A 25,333-nucleotide genomic window follows, 5' to 3' on the forward strand; every position below is an offset into this window, starting at 1 on the left:
GTTTTCAGATTAATTTGAAGAGTATAATGAAATCAGGACAAAAGGCATATTTAATTGCCTAATATGCAGTTGTGATATTTCTGTCACAGTATTTCAATATAGGTAAAAAATTATAACTTTATCTGCGTTGCGTGTTAGTACTCTGCCGATTTACTGGATCTGTTTTTCTTGCGTAAATTTTCCTAGGTTAATAACCGACACACACAGCATTGTAGATCCGTTAACTATAATAGTATCATTAGAGCTACATGAGTTATCAACTTTATCTGTATTCCGTTTTGCGCCAACAGTGATGATAATGTTAAACAATATCGATATTAATTGTTAACATTTTTAACATATAATTCCAATAATAATATCATACGTTCATATTCCGGAGGAATTTCAAGTTTAAGAACATTAACGAATCTGCACGTGGAAAATGAAGAAACAATTCCACAAGTCAGATTGGCAACACTCACACAGACATGACAATAGGAGTGCACAATAAATATTGGCTGGCTGTTGTCTCATCACAGGAATCTATACGCGAGGCCAATGCAATTTCCATGGCGTGTCCCCGGTGAAAGGAGCGTGGGTGGAGAAGACGAAAATAGTGCCTTGCGACTGAAGAAGATATATGCGCGAAATGCGGAGGGTAGACATGAAGCATGACCATAAACAATGTTAGTTTCCTGCCGCATTAGAAACGGGTATTGCAGACTCTATCCAAGAAGATTGAATACATGCTGATTCTTTTATGTTTCAGAGGTGCCAGCCAGCTTGGCGTTCTCTCTCTCAGCGGTACAACAATCAAGCAAGTTGAAAGGTGGATCGTGTGTCTTTCGCATGGATCAAGGACTCACCCGGGAAAACTTCAAGTATTCAAGAAAACACCCCGGAAAGCTCGGAGTATGCTTCAAGAACTCACCCGGGAAAGCTCGGAGCATTCTTCACGATCTCGGCCGGAAAGTTCGGAGTATTCTTCAAGAACTCACCCCGGAAAGTTCGGAGTATTCTTCAAGAACTCACCCGAAAAGTTCGGAGTATTCTTCAAGAACTCACCCGGAAAAGCTCGGAGCATTCTTCAAGAACTTGCCCGGGAAGCTCGGAGTATTCTTCAGGAACACACCCCGGAAAGCTCAGAGTATTCTCCAAGAAATCCCACGGGAAAGCTCGGGGTATTCTTCAAGGATACACTTGGGAATATCGGCGTATTCTTCAAGAACTCACCCGAGAGAATGTCATCATCACTTGTCTCTAGTTTTTCTAGTTCCTGAGATACAGAAAACTTGTTGATATCAGCTATCGACTAGAAGGGAAAGCTACGCAACCCATTTACAAATAACGAAGCAAGTTATCATCCGTTATTCGGTAGCTTTCAACAGTTCAACCAAAGGTTGTCAATGATAGTCGTCTCACTGTCAAATACTATTCCAATGTCTAAATTGCAACAATGGAACCCAAGTTCGAAACCGAATGACCAATGGCGAGCGCGTTTTTTCACAATAGTGCAACCGTAAGAGCCCAGGTGTTTGGAACATGAAAAGGTATACTCGAAAAGACGCAGCTGTTTTTGAAATGTAGAAAATAAATTTTAGTGAAAAAGTTTTTTTGCAATGTGCGATGGAAGATGCGGTATTGTTATTGAGTGAATAGGTTTGGATTTTGTAACGCGAAAGGGAAGCTGGTACAAAAGAAGAGCGCTGCTGTCTTTCAAAAGTACCAAAGAAATTTTAATCAAAAGGTTTTTTGTACCACGAATGTGAAACCGAGTTGACATTGATCATTCGGTTTCCTTTTATATAAATATACAAAAATATTATTTTCACTTACTTTTCCCCTCTTGTTCTTTTTGTAAAAGAGCATTATTTATTCACCCTCCACTTCTTTCATCACATGTCAAACTTGTTTACAACTTTTGTAAACACGTGTTTGTTTATAACAATAGGGGAGGGGTGGGAGCGAAAACAATAGGTGTTAATTGCATTCTTCTGGTTCTATTCCTACGGGCGTCCTCCTTTTCTCGAACCCACCTCCTGTTTCTTCTACTATTATTACAATGCTACAATGTACTGTTACTCAAACTTACCTGTATAAATTGCAGATTATTACGAGAGGTATCGTCACTGCACAAACGCGACCGACTAAGCCTCCTGCCTCTCTCACTCTCTTCTTCCCGCCCTCCTTACAATGCTACAGTGACGCTGCTCGCCCTGCAGTCCACATGTGCACTTGGCCAAACCTGATGTAACCAGTTATGGAACAATTTGTGCAGCCAGTACGCATTCTAGTAAGAACTTTAATTCTTTACAAGGTTCTAAGAACCTTGACACAGTGATGCTAAGGTAGACAACGAGGACCGCTACAACGCCAAATCCTTTTCTTCACATTGCCTTCTTCTGATCCATATCTTCACGACCCACAGATGCTGGCCATCCTCAAGTGATAGGCATCGGTTCTAACACGGGTCGCAGGTTCTCAATAGAGAGGGCTGATTATACAAGTAGAGGCTTTATCAGCGCAAGTAATTCGACGGGCGACCCGTTAGCCGAAACACTTCCTACAAAGGAAGTCGTGATTGCAAACTTACACAGATCATCAACTTCCATCCAGCCAGATATGGTTGAATCCTTCTCAGGTACGTGATTGAAACCAAGAACGACGACAAGAAAAGAAGCTGTTTCTTTGTATTGTATGGTCACCTTGCGAGCAATAGGACATTCAATCGACAATGGGCTCGGAACAAGATTAGCAGAATTTGTGCCTCAGTCCAATGACCCGTTTTATCCTTTTTTTTCGATCGGGCAAGAGTTTTCCTACAACTGCCAACATTGAGAGAGTCAGCTACCGGTGTGTTGTTTTTGAACTGATGCTGTAGCCGCCTCTGGTAATTATTTCCGTAAAGTTTAATTTCGGCAGCCAAATGATCTGCAGGTATCTTTTCAGTCGCTCAACATTTCTTTTATGTTTTTGTTCAGCGTTAGAAAACTGGATGGTTGAAAGGGATCTCTATGTATCTGAAATTTCAAAGCGTGACCTATATTTCGGCTTTATTGGGTTACCATGTGATGACAAGTGACTTAGCCAACGTAAGATCAAATTAAAGATAATACACAAGAACCTAATTCATGACATTAGATATACTACATCACTCTCCATTTAAACGAAGAAGGTAAAATGGAAACTGCATTTAGTTAAGAAAAGCGACTACTTTTAAATTGTCGCTTCTCGAATTAACAGAACTTGATGTAAGTATTTAGAATATTATAATTTCAGACTATACAGTATATTAATCTTTTTTTTTTACACCTCTCTTTGTTCTTATGGCGACACTAGTGCCATCTATCAAGCTACGCACAATCTGAGTCCGCTGCATCAACACAACCCACCATCTTAGGAGACGAGTTTTAATTGGAAAGCATACGTTTTCTTATTAATAGATCTCAGTTCTTACACGCTGAAAATACATTGTTGGCAAATCGCATTATGTTTAGTAACTATTTATGGTAGATGAATGTGTATGGCATCGAAGGAAAACTCTCAAAAGTTTACTAGAATCACAAATATTAAGAAAGGATCAACATGTGAACCGTATATCACACGGCATACGTCCAGCTCGAATTTGCCATACCCGAGATACATCAAATCCACGTCAATATTTCCAATGACAGTAGCAATACGCTGGAGTTGGAACCAGCCGTCATTGCTGCACCTCCGGCTGATATTTTGGTAGGGGTGGCACATACACAGCATCCTTCAATGTCTCCATAAAACGTCTTCTGGTTACTTGCCGTGTTTGACACATCAGTGGCCAGGGCTGTAGTCGAGGGTATACGGCGGTACACGCCAGTTAATCAGTTCAAGCCTCAGAAATATGTAACGTTATGACTGCAAAACCACCGTAGGCTGCAAATAACGCCAATTCAAGAGCTTATGCAAAACGTTCCAACAAGCGTGGTGACGTATCAAATGAGGCGCTTTGGAGTGTTTTGGAGTAGACGAACGGAAGGAAACAGCTCCAAAAGACTTTATTGATGAACAGTGGCGGTCCCAAAACTCCGGAGGGGGGGGGGTAAGAACAGTTTACGTTCGCTTGATGCATAAGGTTTAGTATAGTGCGGGAGCAAAAGTGGCAAAAAGTAGGGGGTAACTGTCCCCTGGACCCCTTCCTAATCGCAGCCACTGTTGAATGTAGTCCGGTCCTGAAGTATTCTTTCAACCTTTTCATTTTTAGTGTTATTAGCAGAATTATTATGAAGTTATTAATACTATACAAATTGTAAATTCACAAAAGTAATACAACAAGAAAATCAAATACAATAACATGCTGTACAGTGTCTCTCAAAAGTTTTAGGACAACGAAATTTTAAACTAGGCAACCCAATTTACACAAGGCGTTGGTGGGTTGCGTGTAGAGCTAGGCTCAATTTCAGGGTTGCCACATGCACAATAGATATTTATAAAATACGCGAAATAAATAAAAACAAGTATTATTGTATAAAAGTATTAAAAATATCACTATTATATAGCATGTGACAAAATTCCTTCTCAAAGAAAAAAACAGGTTTTCTAATATTTCATCGCTGATGAGTCTACAGAAAAGAAAAGAGGTGAGAGAAAACGAGCGGTGACAAAGGACAGGAGAAAGAGAAAGCGAAAGGAGAAGACGAAAAGTAGAGGAGAGAAGTAAGAGAGGATAGACGAGGGGAGGAGATGTAGTGAGGAGACTGGAAAAAGATTCTAAGAGAAATGAGCAAAGAAGAAAAAAGTGAAGAAAAACGAGATGAGAGAAGAGGAGACGAAAAGAGGGGAGTGGAGAGTAGAGTAAAGGAGAGAAAAAGAGAAGAACGAAAAGAGGAGGAGAAAAGTGCAGTCGAGTCGGAAATCTAAGACTGGAGAGGAGATACGAGGAGTGGAGATGAGTGGGATGGAGATAAGATGCGAGAAAAGTAGGGAAGGCGATATGAGATAAAAGCAGAGCGGAAGGAGGGGAGAGAAGAAGGAGAAGAGAAGAACAGAAGGGACTGAAGAGAAGAGGTAGTTGCAGAAAATATCGTCTCAGCGTCAAAAATTGATGCATTGGTCAAATTGTCGACATGAAACATTCAATAACATTTTGAAATGTATTGGAGAATGTATTAGATCGGTGCGAAATGCCTTTTGGCTTAGTTCAGAGCAAGATAAAATCTTCCATGTAAGATCTTTGATTTTACCTGCGATTATACCACTAAAAGCATGAATGTAATTCTAATATTTATAAGAATTATCCAATTTTTGTCCAAATCTCGGTTCGCTGAAATGGAGATTTTGTAATTTAATATTTCCCCTCCCCCATCGTTAATTCCAAACTGAATTATTCCGTTTCACACGGCGTGGACAATGAACACAATGGGATAGGTCTAAAACTTACGAAATTTTTCTGCCACCGGAAGGGCTTGATCCTACGACCATCAGATTGACAGTCCTGAACGGTAAACACTACCCTACAAGCTTTCGCTCCTGAAAGTAAGTAGAAGGAGCTGACCAATGTGAAATGTAGATGCAACTCTCCTCCTACATGTAATGTGCAAATAATACTTGTTTGTAACAAAGGAAACGAAGGTAGTACGACTCGGCCAAAAAAAAAATTTAATAGAGAATTGCACATGATGAGAACTTTTCATTCGATATTTGTGGAGGTATCCTTGCATTGAACTCGAGTGGGAAAAGGGGTAAAATTAGTATGTCCTGAAGTGCACAAATATAAATAGTTATTTCATTAATATTTTTCAATGTCTTTGAAGCAGTACACAGTTATCGTTAGAGTAACATAATTCACTATCTTATACATAAAAATGTCCCTTTGAACGTGTGTCAAATCATTTATTTGTTTATTTTTTTATAAATTCCATATGCAGAACAATGTAGCCACTATACACTGCTATTACAAATAATGTTACCATGCTCTTGTTTATAATAAAAGGAGAATTAAAAAAAAACCTCCTAAGGAGGATCGAACCTGAGACCGCTAGCAACCCAATCGAGAACTCTAACCACTACACCACGCCCTTACCTTTGATTGAAACAACAATTTTAAGTATTCTGTCCCTCCAATATTGTAAATGTCGTTGGGTATACATGTAGTTGAATTTTTACTTTAATTTTGAATTGCTTTCTTGTAGTATAGCACATATCTTCGAGAAATAATTTTCGAAGTGATGAAGAAAAACGAGAATATTGGTAGTTGTAAAATGCGAGTTATTTCTTCTAACTTATTATTGTGTTTATACATTATTAATAGAAAATATCTAGAGGCTTGAACATTGCAGGACGATATTCTTTTCCTGTGATACTGCAACGGACGAAATGCTTGTTTAGTGACGCAAGTCTCGTGTTCAGAACAGTCTTATGAAATGTATTTGCTGTTCCGTAAGGTAACACGAAATAATTACACCGTTTGCGAACTACGAAATCTGCACAACGTTAGACGTAAACAGGCGGAAAATTTTATTCATAAAATCACTTCACATTTGACAGTATTAGTCAAGAGAGTCTCGTGGGACACTGTGTTAAGGTGCTGGAGTAAATCCTTCTTATTTTTCTTCCTCGAAGAACAACAATTTTTAAAGTAGAGCAACAATCGTTATGCTCTTTCTTATTTCTTTTAAATTCTTCCACATTCCTTTAATTGGGTAAAATATAAATAAAAATATTGCTTGCATTTCTATCATTGACGTAGACCAGACCCGTACGCAGGATTTCTTTGAGGGAGGGGCCAGACCCAAATATATATATATATATATATATATATATATATATATAGAGAGAGAGAGAGAGAGAGAGAGAGACAGATATTACAAAATAGTTCAAATAGTGCGAGCGCCATTGACAAGTCATGATAATTCTATGTTTAGAAAATAATATATTTATAAATTAAATTTTGCGTACTAGAAATTATTATTACAATAAAGAACATGTCTAATTGTGAGTTAAGGAAAAAAAACAATAATAAAGAGACATTCTCGCATCACGATTGCAGTTTGAAAAAGTCGGGATAGGGATTGAAAGTAACGCACTGTCCTGACTAAATCGGTGAATAGCAAATAATGTTACCATGCTCTAGTTTAATAACACCTAGTATGGAGGATCGAACATGGGACCGCAATCAATGCTTTCAAGAATTCTAACCAATACACTACGCCTTTTGTTTCCCTTGGAGTAACAGTTTTTAATTATTCTGTCGCGTCAATATTGTAAACGTTATCCTGCAAAAAGAAGTCCAATACTCTGTTATAGCTCTATACTTCTAGAATTTCTCTATACACATGCATTTGAAATTTAACTCTGAATTTATTTCTTCGTTGTTAATATATCTAACCTTGTGAATTTATTTTATTTGTAATTTTATAACGGTTACATGAACATCTACGAAATAGTTCCTTATAATAACCCCCGGTTGACCAAGTTGCCAATATAAACAAATAGAATACAGATTGTCTTCGAGCTTACATTGTTAAAAAGGAGCTGATACACGTATTACTACATCAATACTTATTCAATAAGGTTTCTTGTTTGTCAGAAATTACCACTTAAACTATTGCATGTTGAGCTAGTGCCCACCTAGCCGCCTCTGATGAAATCTATCATTCTTCAGATTCTCTTTAAAATTCGACTCTGGTCACTTGTAACTTGCTGGGTGCAGACACTGTGCATAGACGGACAGTGTTTTGCGATAAAAAGCGGCCTTGAATAGCGTGAGTGAGTCACTTTGAACGCGAGCAAGCTACGCTTCCAAGCTTGTTTGCCTTTGAAAACCAAGTCATTTTTTTCACCGTTTCCGAACGCGATTGCTATTGTAGAAGTATATATTCTCTCAAAAAAGGAAGAAAGGAAATTAGACCAATGTTCTCCAGTCGTTTAAAACCAAATACTGTCTATTAAACGAAAAGTTCACGATTGTCAATAAACCTATCTGAGCATAAGTTGGAATAATTTAAAAGAAAGATTCTCCAAAATTTCTCTCCCACTGTCTACGTCTGGCCAGTACCCAGGAGGGCATGGGGGCCATGCCCCCCTTGAACCCCGAAATATTTAAATGTTGATTTTAGAAATGTGTAAAGATATCAATTTTGTTTTTACATAAATGAATCTGTTTCTTGCGCAAAGTCTTCAGGCTGCAATATTGGATGGTTTTAGTTTTATAATGCAAGGCTACCAGACGTCCGATTCACCGATTTAGTCAGGACAGTGCGTTACTTTCAATCCCTATCCCGACTTTTTCAAACTGCAATCGTGATGCGAGAATGTCTCTTTATTATTGTTTTTTTTCCTTAACTCACCATTAGACATGTTCTTTATTGTAATAATAATTTCTAGTACGCAAAATTTAATTTATAAATATATTATTTTCTAAACATAGAATTATCATGACTTGTCAATGGCGCTCGCACTATTTGAACTATTTTGTAATATCTGTCTCTCTCTCTCTCTCTCTCTCTCTCTCTCTCTCTCTCTCTCTATATATATTTGGGTCTGGCCCCTCCCTCAAAGAAATCCTGCGTACGGGCCAGGTCTACGTCAATGACAGAAATGCAAGCAATATTTTTATTTATATTTTACCCAATTAAAGGAATGTGGAAGAATTTAAAAGAAATAAGAAAGAGCAGAACGACTGTTGCTCTACTTTAAAAATTGTTGTTCTTCGAGGAAGAAAAATAAGAAGGATTTACTCCAGCACCTTAACACAGTGTCCCACGAGACTCTCTTGACTAATACTGTCAAATGTGAAGTGATTTTATGAATAAAATTTTCCGCCTGTTTACGTCTAACGTTGTGCAGATTTCGTAGTTCGCAAACGGTGTAATTATTTCGTGTTACCTTACGGAACAGCAAATACATTTCATAAGACTGTTCTGAACACGAGACTTGCGTCACTAAACAAGCATTTCGTCCGTTGCAGTATCACAGGAAAAGAATATCGTCCTGCAATGTTCAAGCCTCTAGATATTTTCTATTAATAATGTATAAACACAATAATAAGTTAGAAGAAATAACTCGCATTTTACAACTACCAATATTCTCGTTTTTCTTCATCACTTCGAAAATTATTTCTCGAAGATATGTGCTATACTACAAGAAAGCAATTCAAAATTAAAGTAAAAATTCAACTACATGTATACCCAACGACATTTACAATATTGGAGGGACAGAATACTTAAAATTGTTGTTTCAATCAAAGGTAAGGGCGTGGTGTAGTGGTTAGAGTTCTCGATTGGGTTGCTAGCGGTCTCAGGTTCGATCCTCCTTAGGAGGTTTTTTTTTAATTCTCCTTTTATTATAAACAAGAGCATGGTAACATTATTTGTAATAGCAGTGTATAGTGGCTACATTGTTCTGCATATGGAATTTATAAAAAAATAAACAAATAAATGATTTGACACACGTTCAAAGGGACATTTTTATGTATAAGATAGTGAATTATGTTACTCTAACGATAACTGTGTACTGCTTCAAAGACATTGAAAAATATTAATGAAATAACTATTTATATTTGTGCACTTCAGGACATACTAATTTTACCCCTTTTCCCACTCGAGTTCAATGCAAGGATACCTCCACAAATATCGAATGAAAAGTTCTCATCATGTGCAATTCTCTATTAAATTTTTTTTTTGGCCGAGTCGTACTACCTTCGTTTCCTTTGTTACAAACAAGTATTATTTGCACATTACATGTAGGAGGAGAGTTGCATCTACATTTCACATTGGTCAGCTCCTTCTACTTACTTTCAGGAGCGAAAGCTTGTAGGGTAGTGTTTACCGTTCAGGACTGTCAATCTGATGGTCGTAGGATCAAGCCCTTCCGGTGGCAGAAAAATTTCGTAAGTTTTAGACCTATCCCATTGTGTTCATTGTCCACGCCGTGTGAAACGGAATAATTCAGTTTGGAATTAACGATGGGGGAGGGGAAATATTAAATTACAAAATCTCCATTTCAGCGAACCGAGATTTGGACAAAAATTGGATAATTCTTATAAATATTAGAATTACATTCATGCTTTTAGTGGTATAATCGCAGGTAAAATCAAAGATCTTACATGGAAGATTTTATCTTGCTCTGAACTAAGCCAAAAGGCATTTCGCACCGATCTAATACATTCTCCAATACATTTCAAAATGTTATTGAATGTTTCATGTCGACAATTTGACCAATGCATCAATTTTTGACGCTGAGACGATATTTTCTGCAACTACCTCTTCTCTTCAGTCCCTTCTGTTCTTCTCTTCTCCTTCTTCTCTCCCCTCCTTCCGCTCTGCTTTTATCTCATATCGCCTTCCCTACTTTTCTCGCATCTTATCTCCATCCCACTCATCTCCACTCCTCGTATCTCCTCTCCAGTCTTAGATTTCCGACTCGACTGCACTTTTCTCCTCCTCTTTTCGTTCTTCTTCTTTTTCTCTCCTTTACTCTACTCTCCACTCCCCTCTTTTCGTCTCCTCTTCTCTCATCTCGTTTTTCTTCACTTTTTTCTTCTTTGCTCATTTCTCTTAGAATCTTTTTCCAGTCTCCTCACTACATCTCCTCCCCTCGTCTATCCTCTCTTACTTCTCTCCTCTACTTTTCGTCTTCTCCTTTCGCTTTCTCTTTCTCCTGTCCTTTGTCACCGCTCGTTTTCTCTCACCTCTTTTCTTTTCTGTAGACTCATCAGCGATGAAATATTAGAAAACCTGTTTTTTTCTTTGAGAAGGAATTTTGTCACATGCTATATAATAGTGATATTTTTAATACTTTTATACAATAATACTTGTTTTTATTTATTTCGCGTATTTTATAAATATCTATTGTGCATGTGGCAACCCTGAAATTGAGCCTAGCTCTACACGCAACCCACCAACGCCTTGTGTAAATTGGGTTGCCTAGTTTAAAATGTCGTTGTCCTAAAACTTTTGAGAGACACTGTTCTCTAATGTACAAAATACAGAATGTATACAAAAAACATTCCGTAATTATACCGTGCATATTGTCCATTACTATTTTAATTATTTTTTCTCTTTCATCCTAAAATGTGTTTTTCTGCTACTTTTGGCTATTTTTCCCCTTTTTTTCATTCTTGTATAGTTATGCCATCTATTGTTGTAGTTAACGTCAAGAATTACACATCCGCTAAAATTATTTGAGCTGTTCTTTCGAATGGTATCGGTATATATTCCGTAATATACATAATTAAAATTTTCCGGTCTGTTATAATCATGGAATGTTTTTGTATACAGTCTGTAGAACTGCAGCCTTTACGATTAAATGTAGTCATTAAAATACGAGTTTCGTATTCTTTTATTCTCAATAATATGCCTCTTTTCTGCAAAGTATGAGTATATATATCATCGTCGTCATCAGTAATCTACAATCAATTGCATTATTTTGTAGAAAGAAACATAATCCAAAGTTAATGGAACCTAGCTGTACCTTTCAAAACTTTGGGACTACACCACTGCCAGCGCCTCTGGTGGTGCAATTTTCCTGTCATCGATGCCCTCTACAATAAATAGTTGTTTCATTTATTTAGACTCATCCTGTATCATGAGATCATAGTATGCTTCACGATACTCTAGATACAATGACACAATGCTTAATCGAAAAAGTGTATATCTTCCGGTCAGCAGACGGCAGAACAAACCCTTCAGTAGAGAGTGTAATCCTACACTGGCGCACAGATAATAAGTATGGACTAAATTTGCGAATCAAATTGCAACGAACTGCACAAAAGGTTAAGTGAAGATTCGGTGCTCAGTTCGATCACGACACAAGGAAGAGAAAGCTCGACAAATAGGATAAGCATGTTTGCATATGTTTAGAAAATGCAAATGTTGGGTTATCAAGGATCATATAAGGAATCCGTGTCGAAATCTGAACTAGCATATGTAAATTTTTTGTACCCATAATTCCTTCCAGTTTCTTTACCACGATTACCTTCCAACAAATCTTATATTGAGTCACGGTCTGGACTCCAGTCTTGGTTGTTCGTGAGTGAGAGTTTGACCCAGGAAAGAAATTAACGGAAATATATATGTGATGAGGACTAATTAATGAATAGCAAGTTTTGATACAACGTCCTTGAACAGAAGTGCAAATGACGAGCCACTGGCCCGCATTAGGTGACCATCAGTTAATAAGTGTCACGAACGTTCTTTCAAAGAGAACGCATAAGTTGGTTCAATGACAGAGTAATTATATTCATTAACGTGAGCTGAATATGCACAAAAGTATTTCCGATTCGATTCAGGTAATAGAAATTTCTCTATTGTAATGGCTGCGTACATAATTTCGAAGTGTGGCCATGTGGTCGACATTGACATTATTTTTACGTCCACTTTATGCACAGAAAGGCTAATCGAGGCTGGCTAATCGCGAAGATGAGGACGAGTGATATGATGAAAATGATAAAGCGACACACCCGCTATGCTAACCACTAACATTTTAAACTGAGATCTGAACCACTATGTGCCTCCACTGGGCATCGAACCCGGAAACCCTTGGTTACAAGGTGATGAAGTGAACACTGCGGTATTGGGTGGACCATGTGGTGTGCACAGATGATTAGATTTGCTTTTGTTATTTAGCATCGCCTTTCTGCCACTTTTCGCTAATCGCGTCGAGGATGACGCCGTTGATGCGTTCAAAAACCATATTATGGAGGTGTCTCAAGAAGATTGGAAAAACTGCTTAGACAAATGGTTCGAACGAATGCAAAAGTGTATTGACCATAAAGGAGAATACTTCGAAAAACAATAAAGCAGTTTTCAATGCCAAATTCCTGTTTTTTCATTGTTAGGCTCAAAATATAAATAGTGTCCCTCGTAGAATTATATAGCTGACTTTTACAGAGGTGGGATACACTATGAAATACTTCATAATTACCATTTTTAATCTTCGTATTCAATGTTGTTTAAAGACCAAAAAAATGTAATCGGGGGGTCATTTTAAGGCGGGGTTTCAGTTACCACTGGTTTTTCGCAAGTTCCTTTCTGCTTTCATTTTATTTATTTTTTTTATTTTCGCAACATTTCGGGAAAGGCTGTAGCCCCATAAGCCCCCTCTGCGTACGCCAGTGCACTAAACTGAACTCCATGGTGCAACAACCTTCTAAGAGTTTTTAATTGGGTGACAAAGATCAGTTCATAGAGTCTCATCGCGGCTTTCTGGCTTTCGAGACAGGAGCCCAATAGTTCTTTTCAAGTAGCTCACCAACAGTCCTCATGATACTGCTGAAATTTTGAAGCTTCTTCACTGTTGTAATATAATTATAATTTAATATTAACTTGCTCGCTAGATGGCACCAAAGGCAAGCGCTAACGATTTAATTATGCAGGAACCACATTAATAAACAATACTTCTTAAATTTATAATGTTTTATAAATAATTTTCAATTAAGAAGCGTATCCAGCATTAATACTTTTTCGGAACAAACCTTTTGAGAGAGGCTCACATTTAACGTAACAGTTGTAGAGAAATGAATTTACGTTCAGGATAAAATACAAGATGGCCTCTTCAAACCACTGCTAACCAATGACTAATACTTAACTGGCGCTTCATAATGATTTATGAACAATGAAACTTTGATTCTATATACGAATTGAGATAAAAACATGGTTGTTCGTTCGGGCTATTGTTTTAGTAATGGAACATTTCTTTGAAATTTGCGACAGTGAAGATGAAGACCACTCACAATTATAGAAAGTAACACTAAAACTCCATGATCTGGCCGGGAAACAAACCTGGAGTATTGAGATTGTCATTTGAACACTCAACCCGTTCAGCCACCGAGGTGGCGGGTGTTTTGATCCCCCCCTACTTCATCAATTCATCATTCGTCCTTATTGTCAAAATGTGTGCACTGAGGGGGGAAATACCGAATAGTAAAGGTCAGAATACTTGGGTTATCTGCGACGATGAGGGTAAATGACGAAATAGATGATGAGACAATGACACATATCTTCATTTCCATCCCCTTCTGCCATTAAGCGTCGGGTTCCATCATCCACTTCCTATACACTTTTCGGTCCAAGGCTAGTTTTCGGACTTCCGGCATTGTTTTCCCTTTCTTCTTTCTATCTTTTCCACATACTCTTCCCATTGAACTCTTGGTCGTCCTCTTCCCCTCTTGCCTTCTGGTCTGGCCTCCAGCACCTGTCTAGGCTTGCCATCCTCCTCCATTCTTGTATCGTGTCCAAGCTATTGCAGTGCCTTTCTCTCTATTGTTTCCAATAGTGTTCTTTTTGCTGTAACTGTACTCTAATGGTGGCATTTCTAACCCTATCTCTTCTAGTCTTTCCTACTACATTTCGTAGGTATCTCATCTCCGCTGCTTGAAATCTGCTATTCTGTTTTGGTAATAAATGCCAGGCTCTCTGTTCCATACAGCAATGTGGGAATGTAGATTGTCTTGTAGATCACAATCTTCGTTTAATCCCTTATTTCGTTTTTACCATTTAATGTGTTGTTTAGTTGATAGCACACTTGGTTTGCCTGGTGGCTAGGAATAAAGAGAAGTTACAGAAGGCTCTAATCGAATGGGCGAGTATAATAGAAGACAAAGGAATGAGAATGAAAGACGATAAGAGTAAAGTTACGGTGGTGACAAAAGAAAGAGAAAGTGCACCCCTAAATATACAGTGGAAATAAAAGCGGCTGGAACAAGTAAGCAGATACACATACCTAGGAACAGTAATAACATAGGATGGAGAATGGATGAAGAAGTGAATGATAAAAGTACAAAAGGCAAACCAATGACACACCCAGGACTGTCTTTGTATTGATTCTATCACTTCCGTTATTTTATTTCCATGTCTGCCACTCTTGGCTGATAGTTACCTAGGTATAATGAAGATGAAACTCGTGAATGGACAATCACGAACACACACAGGGCCTCACCGATGGTGCACTGGTAACGTCGTTGCCTTGTAAGCAAGGGGTCCCAGGTTATGACAGGACACAACACAAACTCCATACACACTTATACTACCTGTGGGTTCAACCCGCCACCCCCAAATAGCCTCGTTAATCTGCTAAGTGTAGTCCAGAGTGTGTTCGTGGAAGAGAGCTTAACAGTTGGGTGTCTTCACCAAGGATCACCCCTGACACCCCTCTTTGTACTGCCTTACACTGACCACCGCTACTGAGGCAGGCAGGGTAGGGCTTCACGAATCTCGGGGAAGTCATGCTATGTGTGTTTTCCTGGTACGCTCAATCGACACAATTATCATTACTGGAAAGAAGTAATTGCCTTATGTGGACGAAAGAAATATACAAACGTAAATAAAAACGTACAAATGGATGACCGTTCATAAAAAACATAGTGGCTCTTAGGACTAGCTTTACAGAATTGTCGTTTCTGTACACTATGAGAAATAACGGACCCTTTTCACCCAGAAAAAAAGCAGTGATTGCGTTATTATGACGATTTTGAAGGGCTTGTGCATTCGCGTTCTGAAACTCGATATTGGTCCGTACAGAACGATTGTCAATGTGTGTTTCAAGTCGACTTTATGCTGAGATTGGGGAATCTTTATTGGATTTACTGTTTAAAGTGCGACCCAAATCATTGTTAAGGTGTCTTCACAAGGGATCGAATCAGATCGTTCCGTAGTGCTTGTTTCTTCATTTGATTTGATTTTTGTTATTTAGCGTCGCTTTTCTGCAACTTTTGGCTAATCGCGACGATGATTATGATGAAATTGATTAAGGGACACTCCCAAAGAACATCCATGCCGGGATTCGATACCCGGGGCACTTGGACTGGCTTGTTCCTTCATTTACTTATTCAACGCAACTCATCATCATCATTGCGATTAGCTTAGAGAGGTAGGAAAGCGACGCGAAATGAAAATATAAAGTTCAAGCTTTCTTAAGCTCTGACCTGGGTTGGGCTCAAACTAATGGCGTTTTCTAATCGGTCATTCTCAGCCATCCATTGAAGGTCGTCGCATGATTCGATACGAAATACACCGCCAACCCAGAACACACACGCAAATTGAACGCTCCTAGCAATTCCTGATCAGGTTAACAAGGAAGGGAGGTGAAGCACATTATGTTAGTCTGAACGCCCCATCATCTTTCTCACGTGGATCCATAATGCAAAGTGGACGTGCGGGAGTGGACATAACAGTACTTGACAAATTGCACGTCTGACTCTGCAGCGATGCATCTCGAAGGTAAATATCAGGGGAGAAATATTCCAACACCGAATTAAGACATTATTTACTGCCTTGTTTGATTAAGCACCAAGATAGCAACAAAGCACACAACGAGCGCTACAAATCACTTATGTCGTCTTCGCTGTGCAAAAATACGAATTCTTGCAATTCCTTATATTATACACAAGCACCTTTGTCTTCATCTAGAACGAGCGTTGTATCCTATATTGTAGAGAGTGTTCGATTCATTGCCTCACTTGCCAGAGTTCTGTATTTGAGTCCAGAAGCAGGGCACTGCAAACGTTTCAAATCAGTTCATCCTCATCGTCGCGATTATCCCAAAGTAGAAACGCGGCGTAAATGAAATACATATAAAATAGAATACACACCATATCGGACAATGGACATGGAGTATTGATGGAGGGTATGGAATTATTTAAAGGGAAAGCTGATGCACTCCCGAAATTGTGAGAAAATCAAAATTCGTCAAATAAAAGGAGTAAAGAGCTCGGGGGGAAACTACAGTGGTAAATTCAAAGTTCCCTTAAAATGATTCCCGATTGCCACATTTGTCTTTGAACAACTTTTAAAACGAAGTAATGGTAATCACGAAATATTTCATTGTGTATCCCGTTACCCCTAGAACGCAGATACGTAATCAGAGGCGCCAACTTAAGATACATTTAAAGGGGGGGGGAGATTGGCATAAACAATACTTTATATATGTAAATATACATAAAATGTGTCCTTCTACGTGAATTTGGGGGGGGTAGAAAGTGCCCATTTACGTAATATCCACCCTTACGGTTCCACCCTCTTCCCTCGAAAAAATCCTTCGTACAATAAACAGTGCATATCAAGCATGAATAGTTTTTATTCGAATATATCTAACATAAATTTAAAGAATAACAGTGTGGTGTATATGGCTTGCGAAGGTTCCGTCGAGTCGTTTCCTGCCTAGGGACAACTCAGCATTTTGCTAAAGGTGCCTGTCCCCCGACTTCCGCGAACAGGATATTAGTAAGAAATATATAGTGTGGTCGGGGGAGAGGAAAAGGCAGTTTTTGCAGAGAGACGGTTGATAGAGAGTTGCGAGAGGTTTTGTGATAGTTGCGATGAACAACTTTGTGATTGCGATAGACAGCTTAGTGGATGAACAAGGCAGTCATTGAAATTTAGTAAATACGAGTGTGTGTGTGTGAGTGAGCGCCAACAGCCCTAGGCAGGACACCACCGCAGGCCATTACACCAGCCAGGTATGTGTTTCCAGGGATTATATAATATAGTCCAATAAATTAATTAAGCCGGACCGTGTGGCCGAGTGGTTAGCACATCGCGCTGCGACGCCAAGGGTCCAGGGTAAGAATCCCGCTCGGGCTTGGTTGTTTGTGAATGTCCATTCATCAATTTCATCACTCATCCCCATCTTCGCAAATTAGCCAAGAGGAACAAAATGCGAAGTAAAATAAACTAAATCAATCAATCAATAAATTAATTAATTAAAAATGATTTCTGCGTAGTGTTCTTTGGCGGTGCTAATTAAGATGGTCATTTAGAAAGGGCTGTCCTAATTAGCATCGTACAATACATTTCTTACATGTAGACATTTTTAAAGATAATTATCTTATGAAAAATGTAAAAGGCGGAAATTATTTTTTGATTATTACTTTTGCTACAAAATTATTTTCCGATAAATATTGCTCGCTGTTGTACATATTTTGAAGAATAAGACTATTATAATTTTAATTATGCCATAAATGTCTCGAATATATCGGTATGAACTATTAGCATATCAGGAACTATCAGATGTAAAAATATATAATTTCGTGGATTGATAGACCTAACTAATGCGTAAAACCTTAACGCACTACCAGTTCGTCTGGCGTGTTTCAAAAAATGAAATATATAATCTACTTTGCGCCTTAGTAATTTCATTGTCTAAAATAAACTGCACTCTTGCTAGCAAACTAGGCTTTACCAGAGCCAGTAAAATCTTTTGTGGTGTTGCGTGTTGCCTTGTCTGCGTGCTGAGGACATTTGTACAGTTTCAGCTTTTATCAATGACGTATACTGATTTTAGTTCGAGATATTTAATTTGCTCTTGATATGGAGTTAATCTCTATAACATGTGTAAAGCATTTAACGATATTATTAAAGTGAAAACAATGTGGACCAATTTTTCCAGACTTTAACATTGAAAAGGACTACAGTAAAACACATAAAATACCATAGAATTTTAATTCATTTTTTTAAAGTCCACTTTATGCACAGATAGTCAAATCGAGGCTGGACCTACAGTTTATAAAGTGGGATCCGAACCACTGTGCCATGTGTCTCCCTCGAGTATAAAACCCGGTGCTTCTTTATTACAAGACAACGACGTTAAACATTACTTGAGACTCATATATTTGTTAAATGAGTGATTACGATTATATATATTACGTTAACTTGTGTTATTCTGTTTTATAGTATTGCGTAATGAATTAAATAATTGGGTGATACATCTTTTACCCTCAACTGATGAACGAAATTAAATGGGTGATACATCTGTCACCCTCAACTGATGAACGCAATAATTGGGTGATACATCTGTTACCCTCAACTGATGAACGCAATAATTGGGTGATACATCTGTTACCCTCAACTGATGAACGCATTAATTGGGTGATACATCTGTTACCCTCAACTGATGAACGCAATAATTGGGTGATACATCTGTTACCCTCAACTGATGAACGCATTAATTGGGTGATACATCTGTTACCCTCAACTGATGAACGCAATAATTGGGTGATACATCTGTTATCCTCAACTGATGAACGCAATAATTGGGTGATACATCTTTTACCCTCAACTGCCGGTCCCTGTGGCCGAGTGGTTAGCAAATCGCGCTGCGATGCCAAGGGTCCCGGGTTCGAATCCCGCTCGGGCTTGGTAGTTTGTGAATGTCCATTCATCAATTTCATCATTTCACCACTCATCCCTACTTCGCAAAATTAGCCAAGAGGAACAAAACGCGAAGTAAAATAAACTAAATCAATCAATCAATCTTACCCTCAACTGCTAAAACAGTGAATATTTTAATTTGATGGCTCCAGTAATTATTGAATATTGTTGATAATGGTAAGAATAACATGCGAATGTGCTAGCCATATGAAGTCAATGGACTACAACATGCTACAAATATTCGACCATGTATGAAATATTACAATGGTAATTAAAATTTTGTCTCGAACCTACCTTTTATAAGACGCTGTGACGAACCGCCGCTGCTTCCCAGGCCATCAAGTTCAGCTTCTGCATACAGCGACCTCTGGAGTTCACCCTCCACACTCATCAATGCACTTTGCCCTTGGTCAACTTCGGTCACTGTCACAATTATGTCCTTAGAGTCCTCTCTGTTCATTTCTGTCGTCGTCGGTTCCTTCTCACCGTCCTCCGATGTCACCACGACAATTATATCGCGATCGGTTTGGCGGTTCCCGCGGTCGCAGTCTTTGACCATCCCAGCCACCGCCGAACCTTTTCCGCCTTCTACCGGGTGCCACGGTTCGCCCAAACTGCGATGCTCCTCCGACGGTTCGCTGGTTCGAACGCCCGAGGGCCCAGCATCGCTTGCGGAACCTGACGTATCTCCAAGCACCACCACGCCTCTCGCAGCTTCCACAGCTTCCCGTTGCGTGGCGCTGGAGTCGGCATCGTTCCTCTTCAACTTCTCCTCGGCCGTCAAAGGAGTTCTTCTATCTCTGCGGAAGAGAAAAAATTAAGAAATTACTCGCACGACCATGAACGCAAGTATGAGTTAACAATAGACAATAACGATGCAATTAGTTGCGTACACCCGTGCTAGAACACGCAGTAAAATATGAGAACAATAATGGTGATAATTCGATAGAGATTTTTGACAATTGCAATTGTCTTTGTCGTCAAATGACCATCATCAGAGTCGTCCATGTCGCCCTATTTACCACCGAGTTTTAGAAAAAGGGGTAACTGAACACAGGAGACAGTCTTTCATCATTCATGTAGCCTGATTATATAGGTGTGCGTGTGTGTGTGTGTGTGTATATATATATATACATACACACACACACACACACATACACACACACACACACACACACACACACATGCTACATAATGATAACACATGCACACGACCACGCAAGGAAACTGCATAATAACTGGATTTATTAACAAAAAGGCCGGTCTCCGTGGCGAAGTGGTTAGCATATAACGCTACGACGCCAGGGGTCCCAGGTTCGACTCCCGGCCTGAGCATGGATATTTGTAAGTGCCCATTCATCAAATTCATCATATCATCACTCATCCCCACCTTCGCAAATTTGCCAAAAGTGGCACAAAAGGCGAAGGACCCTTTGGTGTTTCTAATGCGAAGAGGTGTTACTCCAAGACCAACCACAAAACTGTGCTTGAACTTTACCAACTATCACCCTAGCATAATGGTACCAGAAGATTCTTGATGGTGGGCATAAAATAAACTATCACAGACACGAAAATATCTTTGACATCACGTGTCTCTACCAACCAGAAGCTCGGACAACTAATGAAATTATTAGAAAAGGAAATCCTTCTAAACAATCATCCTTATGCAACGTGACGTAGCATTGTTTTGATTCAGGTTAGTTTTCCAATTTTCCTAGACGCTAGAATCATGTTCTTACGTCATAGCCGCTATGATCCTTGATGCTTACGTCCAAATTCTATATTTTTTGCGTGTTAAATATTATATTTATGCACAAAGTTTATTTAACGAATAATCAATATGGTCCTATCACTTCTCCACAATTTAAAAGTTAAAAAATACATAAAAAATACAAGGGAATACTATTATTCGGCAATAGTTCATTTACTCGCCCATTTCGTCTTAATAAATATTCTACAAGAAAAGGGAAAACCTTTAGGAGGGTGAAACTTTCAAATATACTTCACTTTCTTTCAGCAATAATGTTTTTGGTGACTAAATATATTTCAGCAGAACTTCTGCGCCATCTAGTGTTATTCTTTTCTGATTTTTCATACTTTTTTGTACAATCAAAAATCATGTATCATATCAGTGGTTTCGAGTCAGATGTACTTGTTAATAGAGTTAATTTCTTTTAATCCTGACTTGAGTAATTAATAACTACTTTACGATCCACTACCTTAGAAATCACAATCACGGTCCGAGTGGATGCATTGCTTACTAGAAACAGGAAAGTCAATTAATATTGTTATAGTATTGAAATAAATTCACAGAAAGTCTAGTTTGAGTAACAACAACATGAATAAGCATAGAGGAACCAGTAATTGGACTTGTAGATCCTTGATTTTACAACCCTTTGAAGTGGTCCTGAATAAATATTTGTGTACGAGTAAAGGGATAAGGGGAACCGAATAGTGAAAAAATGATTTATACTACAGAATTTTGGAGGAAAGTTTGTGAGGTAAATAAATATCTTGTAGCAATAAACATTTACCACAACTCCAACAGATGGAACTGTAATACAAAGATTATCCACTAGGCATACTGAATGATTTTGTATCTAGTGTTAGTGCAAATGCACAACAGCAATTCATCACTATATCAAGATTAACATAGCGAGGATTCAATCCCAAAACCAAGACTGGGGAAAAGGTTAAGTATCTGGGGTGTCCCTCTAAATCCACTTGGTGTTTGGGGGTTGAATTTTATCTTATCTGTTGTTAATAAGTTCGTGTATTAGGAAGATCCGGAAGGAACTATCAATGAACTAACTCATAACGCTTGGGAACGAATCAATGAACAGTAACACTTCACACCGCATTGGCATGATAGGCCGCACAAGACTGCCTTGCCTGCATTTGATTGCTGAAATCCTCAAGCGACACGAGACATGCGTCGCTGTTGGTTTCGGTGTAAAATCTTCCTTAGAGGCACAATTTCCTTGCTGGATTTAGTGATAATTCTTCGTTCATTATATTTCTGTGGATTTATAAGGTCCTGGTGTAGAAGTTCCGTAATGTTTGAAACTGAAACAATCATGCCATGATATGTAATAATTATCGCTGCCCACGCCCATATTAAGCGTTCAGATACACCCATTCAATTAGATTAATGGCCTCACAAGTAGCTATTGAATCAAGGTAAGATTATTAGGAGGAAAAGCAAACAAAAATAACACGGAACAAGTAGTAGCTAATTGACGAGGTCGTCGACAACGAACACTGATACCGAGAATATCAAATAGAAAGATGTTTAGTCACTTTCTATTTCAAATACACTTTTGAGATTGACACTCCGATATCAAAGAAACAGAATAACATCTCAAGCTTGACGAGTCACAGTCCTCAAGAGGATATTTTGATTCGTAATGGCCATGTGGAAGGATTTTTCTTTGATTCTGGTACCAACGGTGAGGCTATCCATTACGAGTTGCGAGTGGGTGGAATCCACTTGCAGAAATTTCACTTTCGTGAAAGCGTCAATTTCCTTGCAGTGTGCAAGGAAGGTGCAAGCAATGTTGGAAAGCCCGTAATGTTAAGGAATGAACAAGTGGTCCACTAATGTCTTCTGCGACGTAAAAGAATCTGTGAGATCACTTCAAGATCGGTGGATTATAATTAGTTGTTCAGGAAGTGGCGTTCCCAAGAGGAGGGGGGGGTGGTGGGGATCATAACCCCCATTTGTACCAGTTTCCTGAAAAGAAGGGGCCTCCCCGATTGTGCAGTGGTAACATCGCCGCCTTGTAATCACGGGATCCCGGATTCGATATCCGGTGGAGGCACATAGTGGTTCGGATCCCACTTTAGACTGTAGGTCCAGTACCGATTATCCTTTCTGTGCATAAAGTGGACTTAAAACAAAAACTCAAACTCCTGATAAGATGAACGTCAAGGGCGGGAAAAGATAGCAGCATAAAGGCTGACTACTGAAAAAAAGTATTACCTTTCGAAATTTCTGGGCACGCCACTATGTCCAGGTTTGGACAACAAAGACGTATAATCCATGCTCATGAACCACCACTCTTAACTATGCCAGAAGACTACACGACTATAATTAACCCAATCTCTACCAGGACGATATCTTTCGTTACGATGTGTTAGCGGAGAAACGTTTTGGATGGATTTTGAACAAAATTTGCAGAACTAAGGCGTCTCTGCTACAGTCGGATCATTCTCGTAAAATCTCCCAGCCGAGTGCGAGAATCTAGCTAGCCAGCCTATCAACAGAGTAGAGCGTTAGAAAATGGGATATCCATTGGTGCTGAGTTGAGATGGCGTCAGCGGCTCACTTGTCTATTGGAAGCTTGTGGAGTTAAGACTCGCTCCCAACCTGCAAATGCATAACAGCCAGATATTACAGAATTAATCCCACAGTACTTCCTGATACTCGCTACAACCAGCTTCGTCCCGGCACCACACCTTTTACAGTCACACATACAGACTATCGACCTGAATGGACCGAGTAATCACAGTGTAGCTACGTTTCACTTAAACTAGCTTGTGGCCATCGATGGGCCTTTCACATCTCTACAATCAGTAGTAAATTGTCGATGTTATGGACTTATTTAAAAACGCGCAGAAATTCCTTCAAAATGCATTTTATCCTGTACAACCACCTTGCATCGTGTACACCCAGGATTCGAACCTACGACTTGCATTGCATTGATTGATATGTTTTATTCTACTTCGCCTTTCTGCCACTAATCGCGAAGGATGGGATGAAAAGTGATGATATGAAAGTGATCAAAGGACAATCACAAACACACATGAATATGACACCACAAGCCCTACAGGAGAGTCCACACTCCAGAACCTCCTTAGTATGCAAGAATGCAGTCAGGATGTACTACGTGGAAGAGAGATGGCACTTGGGTGCTTATGGAAAAATCACCCCTGGCACCACGTATGAATGAATGAAAAATGAATATAAATGGTAGCAATTTTATGGCGTTTTAATGATTTCATATTAACGGGAAGTTCAAGCGACTGAAGAAACTTTCCTGCACGTATTCGTCGATAAACAAACGACAGAATGCACCTCTATTTATGTACAGTTCCATATACAGTTGACCCTTTCTTTTACACTGGAATTTTAGCACTAGTAACAAATATAGACACAAGATGGGGCAAGAAACTTTGAATATTTTTATTTATTATTAGCGACGATATGAAACTAATTATGGCCATGGTGAATCAGTTTTAATTAGAAACTCTACAAGGTACTTAAATTATAAAATGTATTGCTTCATTTAAGGGCCTTCTAGAAAGAAGAAAAAAATAAGCTTATAACTTTTGAAAAAATGTAGTTTTAATAATATGACTAAAGTGAAAGAACGGTAGACCATGCACATTTCTTACGTAGTTCCGGGGATATGTACTGATAACATGTACACTAGAATTATTATTTCAGCTCATTTTGCATCATGAAAGCACAAAATAACTTTAAAAAAGCCCAAATTGTTAAAATAATACTTAATATGATGTAAAACCTTAGGTATTTGTATGCTTTCTTCCAACAAAAGATCGGGAAACCACATCCTTCTTATGCTGTTACACACACACGAGTTGATAAGCTTCTTAAGTGATGTTTACCGACATGGCACATACCAGAGATAATGCACCTTCTAGGAAACTACTTTGTTTATGCCTGCTCGTACGAGTCGGCGTATATCTCCCTGCATTCCAAACGTTAAATCAAGCGATATGGCATGACCACCGTTATGTCAAATATTGGCAGTTTCTTTCTGTGTACTTAATCCGTGCTACAGAACATTTACAAGTTCTCGCTTATCCCGAGTCTTATTATTAATGTTGGTCGTCCAAAGATAGGCCTTTAGAAGCTGCGTTGGGACGGAGGAATCGTGAAGATGCGCTGTAATGAACTCCTTCTTTTCTTCGATGTAATTGGTTTCGGACACAAAAACGCCTGCTGACTGGTTGTTTCTATTTAACTGCGATGGTCTAATCGGCAGGGTCTGAATGCCACAAGAGGGGTCTGGGTTCACGTTCCAAGGTGGGAGACCTCGGATATGAATTTTTGTTACCATGTACCGTCACGGACAATTCTGGGTTATAACAATCCCACTGAACGTCAAGACTGTCGTTACAATCCAGAAATGCCCATGGCTGTACTTACATAAGCGGCTGTGAGGCTCTGACATTTACGGTCAGGAGAAAAATAGCCGTTGTTATCGGCT

The 25,333-nt window shown here is 38.9% G+C and overlaps 1 protein-coding gene across 1 annotated transcript in view; it reads right to left on the minus strand.

The window, feature by feature from the left end:
* Positions 1–25,333, minus strand: part of LOC145994692 (uncharacterized) — an 817,464-nt gene that overhangs the window by 464,416 nt on the left and 327,715 nt on the right. The window contains exon 3 of the mRNA XM_083130852.1: positions 19,392–19,897. Coding sequence (XP_082986978.1) covers positions 19,392–19,897 — 506 coding nt within the window. The remainder of the gene's footprint in view (positions 1–19,391; positions 19,898–25,333) is intronic.

Source organism: Lepisma saccharinum, chromosome 11, assembly GCF_977018435.1.
Source record: "Lepisma saccharinum chromosome 11, izLepSacc3.1, whole genome shotgun sequence".
Lineage (NCBI taxonomy): Eukaryota > Metazoa > Arthropoda > Insecta > Zygentoma > Lepismatidae > Lepisma > Lepisma saccharinum.